Genomic DNA, 17,462 nt, shown 5'->3' on the forward strand with positions numbered 1-17,462 from the left:
CCCTTTCCACATGTGGGCTAAATACAGTTTACTTGGGTGACACTGCTTTCTAAGGTTCTCTTCAGCTCTCCCCTCTCTTCCCTCTGGGGCGGTTGGCTCACCCCACTGCCACGTTCAGAGGTGCTATGAGTAGCTAAGTTGAGCCTTTGGCCTCCTGTACTGTGACTGGAGTCCATTCAGGGTGGGTCAGGTGGATTCTAGGACTTCAGTCTGGAGCCCCACCTACTGTTACCCCAGCTAAAGCCTGAGCCTTTGACTTAGTGTGGATTCTGGCCTGAGGGCAGGAGAGCTGGTTTCCTTAACTGGCCCCAAGTCTGAGAAAGTTGCAGGAAGGAGCTGTCCTGTTTTGATAGTGGGAGTAGAGGGAATTGATTTTTTTTTTTTTTTTTTTTTAGCAACAGGGTTTCTCTAGATGAGGCTGTGCTTAGATCAGCTTGTCTCTGCCCCCTAAGTGCCGGGGTTAAAGGTGTTCATTAAAGAAATACTTTAATGTTATTTAGATCTGTAAGGCTTTTTGCTTTAGCTTTGATTTCTTACAAAGCCCCATTAAGGCTGGCCCATTCTGTTTGGTGTAAGAGAAGACAGACACGGGAAGAGTACTTGTTTTTCTGGGGTGCTGGGCATTGAACCCAGGGCTTTATGCATGGTAGGCAAGCACTCCACCTCTGAGCTGTAGCAACAGATTGGGAATTTGTGTTCTTGAAAGAACTGAGGGTGATGCAAATCCCAGAAGCATGGGCCTATCGCCACTTAAAGGAGCCGAGGGCATGGGCTGGTGAGATGGCTCAGTGGGTAAGAGCACCCGACTGCTCTTCCTTCCGAAGGTCTGAAGTTCAAATCCCAGCAACCACATGGTGGCTCACAGCCATCTGTAATGAAATCTGACTCCCTCTTCTGGAGGGTCTGAGGACAGCTACAGTGTACTTACATGTAATAAATAAATAAATGAATAAATAAAACTTTTAAAAAAAAAAAAAAAAAGGAGCCGAGGGCTTATGTGGTCTCCATGTCTTGAGGAAAGTAAAGGCAAGCCGACTTGTGGCAGTAAACCGGCTGTTTATTTGTGAGGAGCAGGTGTGGGGGTGGGGTGCCAACGAACTCTTCTAAAGCCAGTGGCAGGATGGCGGTCTGGAGCTTTGACAGACAGCCTGCTGTAAAGAGGGCTAGGGTCCCTAGAACTCTGCTTACCTATGGTCCCCCCATACTTCCCTGTCAGGCAGAGCCAACTGCTTTTGGGCCTGGGTTTGCCCAAGCAAGAGTAAGGGTGTGGCAAGTGGCCCCCATGGTAGGAAAGGAGAGCGTCTTTATAGGGAGAAGGCAGGAGACAGGACAGCTGTCAGTGAAGTGTCTGGTTTCACTAAGGCTCTCCCTTAAGGGCAACAAGGGTGTTCTGGAGAAGCAGGGTGCTGGCCTGCAGGAAAAAAGACCTCAGTTCCCCGAGGCTGGTACCATGGTATCCATTTCTCAGCCTTCGGGCTCCCCTCCTACCACCCAAGGAAGAGAAGGGCAAAAAACACGGGCCTCAGAAGAGCGTTGCCTTGACCCCCGGGCTTGGCTGTATACTGCTGCCCCCTCATCACTGGGGGCACCCCCATACCTTGGGGAAAGGAGGTGGGAGCAGCAGAGGAGCTCATGGTGGAGCAGGCAGTGAGCACTCACCTTGGCGTGCTTGAGCTCCAGTTCGGCCAGCTCAATGAGATTCTTACGGAAAGAGGAGACCCTGCGAGACTTGAAGTCCATGAGCTCTGGGGAGAAGAACACAGGAGTAAGGGTGGAGGGTGGGTGTTGGCCGTGGGGTGATGCCAGCCTTCAGGGCTCACCTTGTTTGGCGGAGTCAGAGAGGCGCTCGAAGCGCTGGCAGCACAGCTGTTGGCGGCTCTCTGCTGGCCGTACTTCTCGGTTCCTAGTCCGAGCTTTGTCCAGTGCCTTGTTAGCATTCTCGTAGTCAGCCAGTGCCCGAAGCCGCCGGTACAACAGGTCCTAAGGCCATCAGCAGCGCAAGATGGCTATTGTCATGGATGTTGCTGATGGCCCTCCACATGGCTTTCATCGCTCAGCCTTCCCAGACCGCCTCTCACCTTGGCTGCCTGTGAGTCTCGCATGTAATATCTCAGCATGTCAGACAGCTTCAGGTCCTCATCAGAGGCTACCCGGCCTTCCAGTTTCTGTGTCAGGAAGATGAGACTGGGAACCTAGAGGGCTGGTGGTCTTTCCTCTACATACCCAGAAGAGAGCTTCTTAATAACTTACACATCAGCCTCAGAGTTTCAGAAGGCAGGCTAGGGAAGTGGGTACATGTGTGCGAGCCTAAAGAACTGTATGTTCAGTAGGGTGCATAAACGAAGCAGAGTAGGGTGCCTATAATCAGATCTCGAAAGGCCTAAATTTAGGGCAGGCTAAGGGCTTTGTAGCTCAGTTGGTGCTGGAGTGGACAAGGCCTCTGCAGTCCCTTGAGCGCACATTTCTTAGAAGATTGGCATCCTCCATAGACTTCTTTGTGAAGAGTTTGGGAGGGATGTATGCATCTCCACAGAATGTTGGTGGCTCAGGACAGTGTCCCAGAGGTGTATGGCATTCCCCTGTGCCTTGCTTCTGCTCCCAGCCCTCACCAGTCTCATACACTCACTTAGAGTGGCATGCTCTTTGCATGTCTCCATCCCACGTCCCTGTAAGCCAGTCAAGAATGGGCACCACCATGCGCACCTATGGCGCTGCTAGGGAAGACCGAGTGCAGAAGGCAGTACTCACTCTCAGCCGTTCAAAGAGCTCTGCCAGCTTCAGGAAGCTCCTGGAATGTGGAGGGCAGGGGTCTGGGGCAGCTCAAGGCCTCCCTCTCAAGCCCGCCTGGGGATCTTTTCTCCCCTAGCCCCTTCAGAAACTTTGCACAACCCACCCCATCCTGGATTTCTATGGCATGCACACCCCTTGTGAGTACACACAGTATTACAGCCCCAGTGTGAACACAGTGTGAACACAGCCACAGTGTGAACACAGTGTGAACACAGCCACAGTGTGAACACAGTGTGAACACAGCCACAGTGTGAACCCTCACCTCTTGAGTTGGTTGACTTCCTGGGTTCCGAGACTGCTCAGTGCAGCAGAGATAGGGATATAGTTGTCTGCCAGGCCTGCCGGAGAGCAACCTCAATTAGAGCGCCTGAATCTGCACACTGAGCCCCACCCATGGTGTAGACCCTCAGCCCTCGTACACTTGTGGGAGTGCATAACACGGTCGGCCCTCTGGCAGGTGTCTCGGATTCGGGTGTGGTATTCTACTAGGAAGGTCCTCTCGTGCTCAAAGAAGTCATCTACCTCCTAAGAGTTGGAAACAGAACACTTTATCCAGGCACTAGGAGCGGTGCAGTACAGCACCCAGGGTGTCCCTGTTGCCTGGCAGCCCACTCCGTTCATGGGTCTCCTCCCACAGAGAGGGTCACCTTGAGCCCTGATATGCCGGTGATGAGGACTTCATCTGCAGACCTGACGATGCTCCTCAGGAGCCCTCCCAAGACCTCCTTCCTGTTCTTCTCTCGAACACTCAGCTGAGCACACAGGGGAGGGTGAGATGCTTGGGTGGGGCCCACCCCAGAGGCAAACCGGGTGACATCGTCAGGCGTGATTCCCCCACCCTGGTTTCAATCCCACCATGCTCAATCAATCAGCTTACATCCTGGCTGTATTCCAAGAAGACGGAGAAGTTGTGGTCCCGACGCAGGGTGGGATGGGCTGCCAGGCGCTGCAGGAAGACTTCATGCATCGCAACAGTCTTCTTAAAGATGGCCAAGTATTCCCTGTAGGAGCATGGACAGCTTGACCTCCACACTGGGCTCCATCATAATTCCCCCTCAACAGACCTGGGGCCAGAGGTCGAGGTCTCAGGACATCTATCCTAGTTAGGGAAGAAACCCTGGAGGGATGGGGAGGGGTGGGGGGGGTACTCACGCTTCTAGCTCCTGCTTCATCTTGGAGAATTCTTCCCGGGTGATGGAGCTGTTGCCCTCACCCAACTTCTGCAGCTTTTCCCTTGAAGCCTCAAAGTCTGGCCTGGGAGGGGCTGGGGGAATCTGCTTAAAGGAGGATGGATTGCCAAGGGGCCGTCACAGCCGTCCATCCTCACTCATGTTCCCGACCTCCCAGCCCAGCCCAGCCCCTCCTCACGATGAGGCCGGCGTACTCTTCGTTTTCCACATAGGTGTCATGTAGCCAGATGAACTCTTCGTGCTGGCGAACCACTGAGAACTCAGACTGGGCAAAGTGAGGGAGGCCACTCTGGAAGCCCAGAGACCTGTGTGAGATCCCATCTTCCCCAAAGCTGCCTTCACCAAACCCACTAAGCATCCACTTTCGGCATCCCATCCCGAACCCCACTAGAGACAACCAGCACTCGGGGACGATGCTTTCTAAGGGGTTAAGGGTTGTGCTGGCTCTGCTTCCCACCCCAGGCCAGCTGTCCACCTCCTGACCAACAAGAAGCCACCTTACCTTGGTTTGAACAGTGAACTTCACCTTGTCCCGCTCACTCACTGCATCAGAAATCTCCACCTGTAAGGGACTGTCCCCCTGCAGATCCACTGACGTGGAGGAAGGCTGGGGAGCAGAGAGGGCAAGCTGGTTGGCTGAAGCCTCTTGTCTTGCCCCTCTCTGGATGCCCTGCTCAGAGTACCATTACTAACTAACCAAAGCATCCCCCAGCTCCCAGCCTCAGAGGCAGGCGGAAAGCCTTCACAGTCTCCACTTCTGTCGTGTGTAAGAGCTGCTTGATTATAAGCCCTTCATGGGTTTAAAATCTCATAAGCCTGGCTTGATGTCTCATGCCTATAATCACGGCATTTAGGAAGCTGAAGCAGGAGGATTGGAGGGTTGCTGTAGGCAGGCTGGGTTAAATAGTGAATTCTGATCTAGACTGGGCTACAGAGTAAGATCTGTCTCAAGCCAAATAAAACAGCCAAGGTAGAGCTATAGGGAAGAGGACCAAGAGCTCAAGGCTAGCAGATGTCTGACAGTTTCTCCTTGGCCGTGCTAGGAGAGGTGCTACAGGAAGGCATGGCATAGTACATGAGTTTTTAACTTTTGCTAACCATTGAGCAATATTTTATGCTTTTATCAGGGATTTTTTTTTCAAGCAGCATCTTATTACATAGGTCTGACTGGCCTGGAATTTGATATATTGATCAGGCTAGGCTTCTTTCTGTCCTAGTAGTCCTTCTGTGTTGGCCTTTGTATCAGAATTACAGGCAAGGAGCCACTGTACCTGGCTTCCCATATTGGGTTTTTTTGTTTTGTTTTGTTTTTCGAGACAGGGTTTCTCTGTATAGTCCTGGCTGTCCTGGAACTCACTTTGTAGACCAGGCTGGCCTCGAACTCAGAAATCTGCCTGCCTCTGCCTCCCAAGTGCCGGGATTAAAGGCGTGCGCCACCATGCCCGGCCTGGCTTCTCATATTGTATTATTATTATTGTTATTACTGTCATCATCATCATCTGACACTTGCAAAGCCCTAGTTACTTTATTATTTATTTATGAGACAGATTGTGTCTGTGTAGCTCCTCTGGCTGCCTGGAACTCTCTCTGTAGACCAGGCTGGCTTCAAACTCAAAGAGATCCACCTGCCTCTGCCTCCCTAGTGCTGGGATTAAAAGTGTACAGGACTGCACCTGGCTCTACTTAGTTTTATAAGTTATTACAATACCTTTCTGTGGTTTGAATATGCTTGGCCCAAGGAGTGGCAGTATTAGGAGTGCCACAGCCTTGTTGGAGTAGGTATGTCCTTGTTGGAGGAAGCATGCCACTGAGGGAATGGGTTTTGAGACCCTACTCCTAGCTGCCTGGAAAACGGTGGTCTGTTCCTAGCTTTCTTTGGATGAAGATGTAGAACTCTCAGCTCCTCCTGCACCATGCCTGCCTGGACACTGCCATGCTCCCACTTTGATGATAATGGACTGAATCTTTGAACCTGTAAGCCTGCCCCCAATGAAATGTTGTCCTTATAAGAGTTGCCTTGGTCATGGTGTCTCTCCTCAGCAGTGGAAACCCTAAGACCCTTGCTAAGTTTGTCTTTAGTTTTTAGACTCTTAGGTTTACTACTTATATAATCCTATAACTTACATTTTACTCTTTCTTTCCAGCCTTTATGTCTTTGTTTCCTGCTTCTGACTTACTGGCCCTCTATGACTGCATAAGTGACAGATCTGGCGATAAAGGAAATCCTTGGCTGTTTATGATCATAGACAATGACTTTCCAGCTGGGTGTGGCCATGCAAACCAACACTCTGGAGGGAGGTGTGGGCAGGAAGATCAAGACTTCAAGCCCATAATTACTTCAAGAGATTGTAGGGAGAGTTCAAGGCCAGATTTGACTCTTAAAGTCAGTTCAAGGCCAGTCTGATCCACATGAAACTGACTCACTGAAAGAAAAGAGAGCTGGAGGGTTGGTGAGACAGCTCAGCTGGCAGTGTGTCACCTGCTACCAGGCAGGATGAATCCTATGTGACCTCCAGGACCTATATGGTAGAAGCCAAGAATTGAATCCCTCCAATTTCCTCCGACCTCCACATATTTGTCATGGCACAATCACCCACATATTTTAAGAAAGTGTAACTAAGAGGAAAATAGGGGCTGACAAGAAGGGTGAGTGGTCAAGAGCACTAATTGACAAGGGATCAGTTCTCAGCATCCACATACTTACAACCGTCTGTAACTCCAATTCCAAGGATCTGACACCCTCTTCTGACCTCCTGAGGGCACCAGACAGGCGCATGATACACATAGCCACATGAAAGCAAAATACTCAAAAATAAATGAAAATAAACAACAACCCCCCCCCCCCCAAAGTTTAAAGATAAAACATGTTTTCAAAAGTCAATGCTGGAGCCCAGTAAGAAGGCTCAGCAGTTACAGAATTTGTTTTGAAAGCTTAATGGGACTATTTAAAGGGGGAAAGAAAGATAACTCTAAAAAGCTGTCCTCTGATCAGTATGCTACGGCACTCACACGCACATGCACACACACATACACGTTCACCTACTCACACAAACACATGCATACTCTCTCTCACACACAAACACACACGACACATTTTTAAAAAACAAAGTTCAAACAGGCGTTTTTACATGCCTTTATCATATTAATGAAGCTCCTTAGAGGACTACTGGTTTTTATCAAATTTCTCTCATTTTCTCAGGGTAATTATGTGGGTTTTCCTGTTATTCTGCTTTAAAACTTTTATTTAGAGGTTCACGAGACGATTCAGGAGTTAAGAGAAGATCTCATCCAGAGGTCTGAGGTTCAATCCCACAGGTTACAACCATCTGGAACTCCAGCCCCATGAGATCCTATGTCTTCTGCACCAGATGTGAACATTGTACAGACAGACATACTTGCAGACAAAGCACCCATAGGCATAAAATTAATGAGAACTAGGCTTCCAGCATCTAACAACTGACTGAATGTAATCAAACTCCAGGAGACCCGCCCTCTTCTGGCCTCTGAAAGTACTTACACTCATATACACATACCCACACACAAATGCAGAATTTGAAAATTAAATAAATATTTAAAATAAAATGGTCTATTATTATTATTTGGTTTTGTGAGACAGGGTATTGCCATGTAGCCCAGGCTGGCCCAAAGATATATATATATTTCAGGCTAGCTTCCATCCTTAATTAATTTTCCTTCTGCTTCCAGAGTGCTGGGATTACAGGCATGCCGTTACCGTGCCTGGCTTCTTGCAGTGCTCAGGACGGGAAGAGAAGAAGTTTGAGACAAGCCTGAGTTACATGGGCTTCTTGTTTAAAAATAATTAAAAACCCAAGGCGGTGGTATTTCACACCTTTATTCCCAGCACTGGGAAAGTGGAGGCAGGCCAATTTCTGTGAGTTCAAGGTCAGCCTGGTCTACAGAGTAAGTTCCAGGACACAGAGAAACCCACAACTAAAGACACAACCAAACCAAACCAAACCAAACCAAACCAAAAGTCAGCAGATGACATGACTCAGTGGGTGTGGGTGCTGGCCACCAAGCCTGATCAGTTTCTCACTTCACACACAATGGCAGGGCCACAAGTTCCCGTAACCTCTGCATGTGTACGACATGCATGCACAATATTTCTAAATAAAAAAAAACAAAACAAACAAACAAACAAAAAAAAACCTGGGCTGGTGAGATGGCTCAGTGGGTAAGAGCACCCGACTGCTCTTCCAAAGGTCCAGAGTTCAAATCCCAGCAACCACATGATGGCTCACAACCATCTGTAACAAGATCTGACTCCCTCTTCTGGAGTGTCTGAAGACAGCTACAGTGTACTTACATGTAATAAATAAATAAATCTTTAAAAAAAAAACCCACAATTCTTTTACTTATGTTTTTATTTATTTTTTTCTGAGACAGGGTTTCTCTGTGTAGCCCAGGCAGTCCTGGAACTCACTCTGGAGACCATGCTGGCCTTGAACTCAGAGATTCACCTGCCACCTGAACCAGTTCAATATTATAGAATATCACAATTCCAAAAGAAAAAATAAACTGAAACACATTTTAAAGGTAATACATTTTAATTATTGTGGAAATATGCTCCTTCTGCACCCATCTTCCCTATTTTTCTAGCTTATGCTCGTGAATCCTGAACGTTTACTTCAAGAGGTCAGAGCTGGACCATTTGGCTCTGGTCTGACCCTACGCTGCTCATCCGCCAAAGCTTCACAGTACTGAGTGGGCCAGTCCTTGGGATCTTGATTATGGATTTTGGCTACAAACTTAAGGACTTTCATCTTGCTGGTTTCCAGATTTGCTCGCGGACCCCACTGGAGCTCACAGTCCACAGGATCTGTGTGGGGTATCCGACGGTACTCCAGGTAACGCTGTTTCACGAAGTCTTCAGTAATGAGTTTCTTCGGATAGCCGAAAACTGAATGCTTCTTGGTGGGATACACCCCCAAACGACGTAGAAAACACCAGACATCGTTTTCTGGGATGCTGTGGCCATTCATTAAGATGAGCCCTAAAATAATCATCAGGAGGCCGGTGGTGGGCGTTCTCTGGTAGCCTCTCAGTTCACCATCCTTGCCCACTGGCTCCAGGGCGTTGATGAGGATGTAGGCATTGCTCTTGGGGTCGAGTTCCACCAGCTTGTACCCGAACACGTAGTGGAGCCGTTCTGCAGCCAGTTTAAGCAGGTCTGGGAAGATGTTTTTGTAGTCTCGGACGACATGTTTCATGATCCCTGACTGCTTGATGGGAATCTTCCTCTGGTCCTTAATCAGCAAGAACTGCACCAGCTCTGCCACCTTAAGCTCCAGCTGCTTCTGGGTCCAGAGCTCCGGAGCAGAGGTGGCCTGGACCTGACGAAAGCTTGGCGACGGGGTGCCTGGGGTGTCCTGCGAGGCATCAGGGTGTCCAGACGCTCTCGCGATCTCTCTAGAGACACCCGGGCAGCAGTCGCTGGGGCTCCATAGCTGGGCACCAGGGTGGCTCCTGCTCCTCGTTTTTTGCAACATGTGACCAGGCGGAGAGACGCTCATAACCGGCCACACCGGACAACTAGGGATCTTCTGCACGGGGCGCCCGCGCTCGCGCACGGGGAGGGGAGGGGGGGTGTAGCGGAGGGAGGGGTGGGGCGTGGGGACAAACCGTGCTTCCTAGTTGGATTTGTGCTGGATCTTCTTGGCTAGTTTCAAATGCCTAGTACCTTCCATTCCCAGAAGACTGTCTTGCAATCTTCCATCCTGACAGAATTACCATTCCGGCATGTTATCTAACTAATTTAACTTGATCATATTTTATGGTTTGTGGCCTGGTTTGTCCTCCTCCTTTCTCTTGCAGTGCTGCAGATGGAACCCAAGGCCCCCGGCTGCACAGGCTAGCAAGCAGCTATCAGCAAGGCTTGGTTTGTATAAGGGAAACAGAGGATAACTTGGAGGAACAACTCGGTTCCCATCTTCCACCAAGTGGAATGGGTGATTTTAACTCAAGTCATCTGATTGGCACCACTGAGCCAAACGGGCTGCCCTGTTTTATTCTCTGGAGTGTCTGGTACTGGTATGAACCATCCATCACACCTGGTCTCTTTCCCTTAATGTTTTTGATAATTTGGGGGGTAGGGTGATAAAACTTATGTAAGTTTTTGTTTTTGTTCGTTGGAGATGATGCCCGTGATGTCGCTTCCATCTGCAAAGTGTTGACCAGACGTTGCCAAATTCACATAACTTAGAATATCCCGTTTGAGGGCCAACAAGATGGCTCAGCAGACAGAAGCACTTGTTGGACAAACGTGGTGACCTGAGATTGCTTTCTGGAATTCCCTGGGGGAAGAGGGAATGGAACCCCAAAGGACATCCCCTGATCTCCACATATCTCCCATGGCAGGTGTTCTCTATTTCTCAACCCCCACAGTAATATGTAAAACAAAAACTAAAACCAGGAGCTGAAGGGATGGCTCAGTGGTTAGGAGCATGGACTGCTCTTCCAGAGGACTCATAACCACTTGTAACTCCAGCTCCAAGGATTCCGTGCCTCTGGGAGCACCTGAACTCTTGTGTACATATGCACACACACACAGACACACACATACACATCTGAACTCTTGTGTACATATTCACACAGAGACACACACATACACACATATAATTTAAAAACTGAACCTTACTTTTTTTTTTAACACAAAAAAATTTAAGTGGGGCGGTGGTGGTGCACACCTTTAATCCCAGCACTCAGGAGGCAGAGACAAGAGGATCTATGAGTTGGAGGCCAGCTTGCTTTACAGATTGAGTTCCAGGACAGCAGAGGCAACACAGAGAAACCTGCCTTGAACAACAACAACAACAACAACAACAACACATTTTAATTAAAAAATTTAAAGAAATAAAAATTCCCACTGGCGCCCTCATTCTCGAGATATATACCATGGGCACTGGGGACACTCAGCTGCGTCACTGTTCCCCTCACTCTTCTCTCTCCACAGATTGCTAAACAGAAATAAACTAGGAGTTATGCTTCTGCTTTTAAATAATTTCTGGGGCTGGAGAAATGGCTCAGTGGTTAAGAGCACTGGCTGCTTTTCCAGAGACCCTGAGTTCAATTCTCAGGATCCACATGGCAGCTCTGATACCATCTTCTGACCTCCATGGCACAAAGCATGACTGTGGTGACTGTGGTGTGCACACATACATGCGGACAAAATACACGGACACATAAAACAAAAACATTAAGGCTGGGCAGTGGTGGCACATGCCTTTAATACAACACTCAGGAGGCAGAGGCAGGAGGATGGATCTCTGAGTTCCAGGCCACCCTGGTGTACAGATTGAGTTCTAGGACAGACAGGGATACAAAGAGAAACTCTGTCATAAAAACCAAACCCATAATAATAATAATGATAATGTATCTTTTAATTATTAGACAGTATCTTAATAAACAAATTAAACAAAACAAACAAACAAAAATGTCTACAACATTAAAAAAAATTACACAGCAGTGGTGGTCCACATCTTTTTTTGTTTTTCAAGACAGGGTTTCTCTGTGCATCCCTGGCTGTCCTGGAACTCACTCTGTAGACCAGGCTGGCCTCGAACTCAGAAACCTGCCTGCCTCTGCCTCCCAAGTGCGGGATTAAAGGCGTGTGCCACCACTGCCCAGCTGGTGGATCATATCTTTAACCAGAGGCAGGCAGATCTCTGTGAGATCAAGGCCAGCCTGAATTTCTTCTTCTGGACTCCACAGGCTCTCATCTGCACATACATGTGCATATACTCAGACACAGAGACATTCACATAAATAATAAAAATAAGTCTTTACTACAAAATTAGAAAGGAGACAAGTGAGACGCACTGAGCCTGGTGTAGAGGCACTGATGCTGTGACAGCAGCATTCAGAAGGCTGAGGAAGGAGGACTATGGAGAATTCAAGGTAACCTGACCTACACGGCGAGGCTGGGCTACATCATGAGAAAGAAGAGCAGGGGTTGGAGAGCTGGCTCAGCATTAAGAGAAACTTGTTGTTCTTCCAGAACAACCACAATTCCCAGCACCCACAATGGTGCCTTACAAGCCTTTGTAGCTCCAGCTCCAGGGGATCTGATACCTCTGGCCCCTGAGGTCACCTGCACTCATGTGCACAAACCACACGCACGCGCGCGCGCGCACACACACACACACACACACAGAGAAAGAGAGAGAGAGAGATCTTACATGAGCAGAAGGCAGGCCTTGGGATTCCCAGACCTCATGCGAAAGTCAGGTAGGCACAGCACAGCATATATAGCCCTAGCTTATAGCAGGGAGAGACTGAATATCCAGAGTCAGGCTGGCTCAAACGGCAAATTCTGGGTTCAATTAAGAGACCTCAACAGGGAGCCAGAGAGATGGCTGCACAGTTAAGAACATTTGACTGCTTTTCCAGAGCACCAGGGTCAATTCCCAGCACCAACATGGTGGCTAACACCGTGGCTAACAACTGTCTGTTACAGGGAATTCTGGCTTCCTTCAGCACAGATTGCACACAGTGCACAGACAGACAGACAGACAAAACACTCATACAAGTGAAATAAGAGTAAATATTTATATGTATATATAAAAGGGACATTAACCCCAGGCCTCCATATACACAACAAATATAAATTTGAATACACATACTAACCATGCACACATAGGCAAAAAAAAAAATGGGATCGAGAAAAAATATGAAGTAAGATGATAAGTTTTTAGTACTGTGTGGGTAATTTCAATAATTGTGAATGGTCTAAATGTTTCAACTAACAGTCAAGCACCCGAGCTGGGTATGGCCGCTTAAATATGTGCTTTCATCCTTGAGGAGGTTGAAGCAGGAAGGGTTGGTTACCAAAGTACGAGGCATACAAGACTATATAAGAAGATCCCATCTCAAAAACACAAAAACTTACATTCGGTACTTTAAAATAAGCTAATACCTTTTATTTTTATAAAAAAAAAAACTATTATGGGGGGCTGGTGAGATGGCTCAGCGGTTAAGAGCACTGACTGCTCTTCCAAAGGTCCTGAGTTCAAATCTCAGCAACCACATGGTGGCTCACAACCATCTGTAACGAGATCTGACGCCCTCTTCTGGGGTGTCTGAAGACAACTACAGTGTACTTACATATAATAAATAAACAAGTTTTTTTAAAAAAACTATTATGTTATCTTATGTGTATAAGTGGTTTGCCTGTAATTATATCTGTGGTCCATGTATGTGCCTGTGGAGAACATGCAGAGGCCATCTGATATACATATACACACTCTCTCTTTTTCTGTGTCTCCAAATAAATAAATAAATAAATAAATAAATAGATAAATAAAATAAAATAAAATAAAATAAAATGTTAAAATAAACCAAGGGGCTGGTGAGATGGCTCAGTGGGTAAGAGCACCCGACTGCTCTTCCAAAGGTCCGGAGTTCAAATCCCAGCAACCACATGGTGGCTCACAACCATCCGTAACAAGATATGACTCCCTCTTCTGGAGTGTCTGAAGACAGCTACAGTGTACTTACATATAATAAATAAATAAATAAATCAAAAAAAATAATAAACCAAGTTGTGGCACATGTCTTTAATCCTAGCACTCAGGAGGCAGAGACAGGAGGATGAATTTCTGAGTTCTAAGTCATCCTGGTCTACATATCGAGTTTCAGGACAGCCAGGGCTACACAGAGAAACCCTGTCTCAATAAACGTAGTAGCAGTAGTAACAATAATAATAATAATAATAATAATGGTAATAATAATAATGGACCTAATAGTGATAATAATGGACCCAATGTCTTCTTAAGCAAGTTTAGCCCAAATAGATTAGGTAATTTTCAGGGCTTAGACCAATGCCGTGAAACAACTGTAACTTTATCAAGTATGAAGCAAGCATTTGCTGACTTGCTTATAGGAACTGAATGTGCGGTGGGAAACCTCTCCAAGTTATCTCTAAATGTAGATGTGCCCGAGCTAAATACCTTGAGGCAGGCAAGGCAAGATCTCTCTTTTTTTTTATTGTTTTTGTTTGTGTGCATATGTGTGCGGGCACAAGTGTGTCATGGTAGTATATGGAGACCAGAGGACAACTGGTAGGAGTCTCTCCTTCTATCATGTTGGTCTTGGGATCAAACTTAGGTTGTCAGGCTTGGTGGCAAGGCCTTGACCCAAAGAGCCATCTCACTGGCCAGAAATATCTTTTCTAGTTTCTTTGAGTTGACACATTTGTACATATTTTTAGGTACAGTGATGATAATTTGGAATATGCATATAATAGAAACAGTCAGATCAGGGGATTACCATCTCCTCCTCCTCCTCTCCCCCCCCCCCCACTCCTTCTTTTCTGAGACAGGATTTCTCTGTATAGCCCTGGCATCAGAGCCCCAGTAGCTGGAGCTACAGGCAGTTCAGAGATTCCTAATTTGGGTGCTGAGAACCAAACTCAGGTCCTTTACAAGAGTCGCAAGAGCACCTAAGGACTGGGCAATCTCTCCAGCTTTGCCTTTGAAATTGAAAGATCTTTTGTGAAGGCAGTATTTAATCTAGAGAATGAATATTAAAAAGAATTTTCAGAAAATATTGCCTGTACAAATCTGGGCACATTCATCAGTTTAATAATTCAACTTTCAGAACGCATTCTCAGTACCCACTCAGGAATAGCACCCACAACAATACCAGTAGGTAATATTTATATTTGGCCTTATAATATATTAGGCATTGTTCTAATAAATAAATTTATGGGGCTGGAGAGATGGCTCAGAGGTTAAGAGCACTGACTGCTCTTCCAGAGGTCCTGAGTTCAAATCCCAGCAACGCCATGGTGGCTCACAACCATCCATAATGAGAACTGATGCCCTCTTCAGGTGTGTCTGAAGACAGCTACAGTGCACTTACATATAATAATAAATAAATCTTTGGATCAGAGCGAGTGAGGCCGGAGCAAGCGGGGCCAGAGTGAGCAGAAGTCCTGAGTTCAATTCCCAGAAACCACATGATGCCTCACAACCACAAGTACAGCTACAGTATACTTATAAACATAAAATAAATAAATCTTTTAAAAAATAAATTTATGTATTTATGACAAACTCTCACACTGTAGTTCCAGCAGGCCTTAAACTCGTGGTTATCCTCCTGCCCCACCCTCATAAGTGCTGGGATTATATCTGGCTTCTAATCACTTTATAAACATGTTCTAAGCATACACACACACACACACACACACACACACACACACGGCATATGTACATATATACATCCTTTTACTATTGAGACAGGATCTCACTATATAGCCCTGGCTTGCCTATAACACTCTATGTAGACCAAGCTGGCCTTGAACTCATAAAGGTCTTCCTGTTTCTGCCTCTGCTTCTACCGCTGAAATTCCAGGATTAAAGGTGTGTCTCACCATGCCTGGCTATTTATATACATTTCTATATGAACATGTATAAACAGAAAGCCATGGCCAGCCCTCCAAATTCCATTTGAATCCCAAATGCCACTTCTTGGATTGTGTGACACTACCAAGGCAGGCTTTCTGCCCTCACTCCCCCCCTTCAAACACAGGCAGACTAGCTCTTTGCTGCAGCAGGACCCCTTGTCCTTGGTTTTCTTCTTGATGTCTATCTCTACTCTCACCCACTCTGCTTGACAGAGATGTGACTTTCAGAACACAGCACAGCAGCTCCATCCCCTATCTCTGTCCCAGCTCACTACACTCCTACCTCAAGTGAGAGTTGATGCAATCCAAAACAATGAAGCTCCCCAATAACTGCTGACTGAGGCTGAGAGGAATAAACGAAGAATGGATGGATGGTCTTACAAATATATAGGCACGAATACACAGGTGAGCCTGTAAACTCAACAGGACTCTCTCACCCTTCTCAGTCGCTTGCAGACTGCCTTGTTCTCCCCCATCACGACAGTACTGAGTTGATTTGGGGGAGGGGGCAGAGGCGGGATTCCATCTATGCAGGCTGGGACAAAAATCCTGATTATCTTTGCATCCTCAACCTGGCCCTATGCAGGGGCCTTAGAAGCGCCGCATTCCCGTGCTCAGATCTCTCTCCCTGCTTGGTATGGTATGATGAAGTGAGGTGGAGTAGGAAGACGTTTTATTTCCTTCCTTTACCTTACTCTCATTTCCAGCTTCCTGATGTTGCTCCTCCATGGTGCTCCTTAGCTGGGATATACAGGAATCCTACGACAAGCCACGGCCTGCGCGTTCCAAGAGCTTGGGTGAGGGAACCTTGTAGGGATGCTATCAGCTGACATTGACACTAGCTGCGGCCTCCCTGGGTGGGTCCCATTGCCCACAGCTGCTCCTTCTGATTAGACAGCAGTTTTACCACATGAGCCTCTATTGGCTTTGAGGCCTATCAATCTTACGTGGGCATTTAAGCGGCACCAGAAAGCCGGACCAGGATAGGCCAGGGCCTGAGGGTAGAGGTCACGTGTCAGTCCCGCAGGTGGACCCCTACGAATCCGGCCGTTCCGGGACCCGCCTTCTTCTAACGGGCACGAGCAGAGGCGCACATGCGCACTAGGGCAGCTTGGCGCCACCAGGCGGTGGGCGGGGCGGGGAGTCCGGAGGGGGGGCGAGGGTTGGGAGGGAGGTTTGGGTAGGGAGGAATGGGGAACTCGAGTGGGTCAGGGGGTCTAGGGACGAGGGCAGGCTGCAATGTCTGTGGAGAAAGCGCTTCCGTTCCAGTTTTCACACCCGGGCCAGAAAGTACGGAGTAAGCAGCTTAAGGAGCCGCGGGGACGCAATAAGGCCCGGATACCCCGCGCCCATATTCTTCGGGGGGACCAAAGGAAATCGCCACCGAAGTCACACTGCAAGAAGGCGCAAGTGAGAGAGAAAGAGAAGGTGTGGGTACCCTGGAATGGACTCATCGTGATTGGGAAGAGAGTGGAACTCTTGGACAGAAACGTGCAAAAGTCTAACCCAAAGTTGGAATCTGAGGACTGGAAGCTGGAGGGCACCGGGAAGAAGTTCTCAAGAGAGAAATCGGGCCTGCAACAGGAGGCAGTGGTCGCGAAGCTCCTGAGCAGTGTAAGAAGGGCGGTGCAGGCTCGAGCAAGTTTGGAGTATGACAGCCCAGAGATTTGGAGAGAGTTGGAGGATAGACTCAAAGCTGGTGTAACTACGAGTGCAGAGATGACTGCAGAGCGTGGGGAAAACTTGAAATCTAGGGACAGGTTGAGGACCACTGGAGGGGACTTGAGGTCCAGAGGGGATCAGCTGAGGCCGAATGAGGAACTGGAGTCTAGTGGAGAGAACTTGAAAAAACGGGTACCCATTGGAGACAAGGTGGTAGGCAGGGGAGAGAAGCGGAGGTCTTCTGCTGAAAAAATGGACAGTAGGGAGAGGCGGGGGTCTGTTGTAGAGAAAATGGACAGTAGAGAGAGGCGGGGGTCTGTTGTAGAGAAAATGGACAGTAGAGAGAGGCGGGGGTCTGTTGTAGAGAAAATGGACAGTAGAGAGAGGCGGGGGTC

The 17,462-nt window shown here is 47.8% G+C and overlaps 2 protein-coding genes and 1 pseudogene across 8 annotated transcripts; 1 reads left to right on the top strand and 2 right to left on the bottom strand.

The window, feature by feature from the left end:
* Positions 1–1,036: 1,036 nt before the first annotated feature.
* Snx32 (sorting nexin 32) lies at positions 1,037–16,471 on the bottom strand. Of its 7 annotated transcripts, none has more exons than XM_011248617.3 (13): positions 16,096–16,471; positions 4,483–4,587; positions 4,159–4,269; positions 3,943–4,064; positions 3,668–3,791; positions 3,438–3,542; positions 3,210–3,315; positions 3,053–3,128; positions 2,749–2,788; positions 2,079–2,165; positions 1,821–2,006; positions 1,660–1,745; positions 1,037–1,411 (listed from the first exon to the last, which is right to left on the bottom strand). In XM_011248617.3, the coding sequence occupies exons 1-13, from the start codon at positions 16,132–16,134 to the stop codon at positions 1,213–1,215; spliced, it is 1,386 nt and encodes a 461-aa protein (XP_011246919.1). In that variant the 5' UTR covers positions 16,135–16,471; the 3' UTR covers positions 1,037–1,212. The 7 variants fall into 7 exon arrangements, 6 of the variants coding, with proteins under 6 accessions (XP_011246919.1, XP_011246920.1, XP_030106731.1 ...); XM_011248618.2 differs by having other exon boundaries at positions 4,175–4,269; positions 16,096–16,455; XM_030250871.1 differs by having other exon boundaries at positions 1,821–1,980; positions 4,175–4,269; positions 16,096–16,449.
* Positions 8,530–9,550, bottom strand: 1700020D05Rik (RIKEN cDNA 1700020D05 gene). Its single transcript, NM_023781.5, has one exon. It carries the CDS (start codon positions 9,512–9,514, stop codon positions 8,630–8,632), a length of 885 nt encoding a protein of 294 aa, NP_076270.3. The 5' UTR covers positions 9,515–9,550; the 3' UTR covers positions 8,530–8,629.
* A 73-nt stretch (positions 16,472–16,544) lies between the features above and the next one.
* The window catches only part of Gm31166, a 39,593-nt pseudogene continuing 38,675 nt past the window's right edge, over positions 16,545–17,462 (top strand).

Source organism: Mus musculus, chromosome 19, assembly GCF_000001635.26.
Source record: "Mus musculus strain C57BL/6J chromosome 19, GRCm38.p6 C57BL/6J".
NCBI classification, from domain to species: Eukaryota; Metazoa; Chordata; class Mammalia; order Rodentia; family Muridae; genus Mus; species Mus musculus.

Excerpts from the sequence above, each read along its gene's own strand:
- Snx32 (XM_011248617.3), bottom strand. The coding sequence starts at position 16,134 with ATGGAGGAGCAACATCAGGAAGCTGGAAATGAGAGTAAG. Across the intron at positions 2,007-2,078 it reads GAGACTCACAGGCAGCCAAG|CCATCTTGCGCTGCTGATGG; the intron begins GTGAGAGGCGGT and ends CCATGACAATAG. Across the intron at positions 1,746-1,820 it reads CTCTGACTCCGCCAAACAAG|AGCTCATGGACTTCAAGTCT; the intron begins GTGAGCCCTGAA and ends TCTTCTCCCCAG.
- 1700020D05Rik (NM_023781.5), bottom strand. The coding sequence starts at position 9,514 with ATGAGCGTCTCTCCGCCTGGTCACATGTTGCAAAAAACGAGGAGCAGG.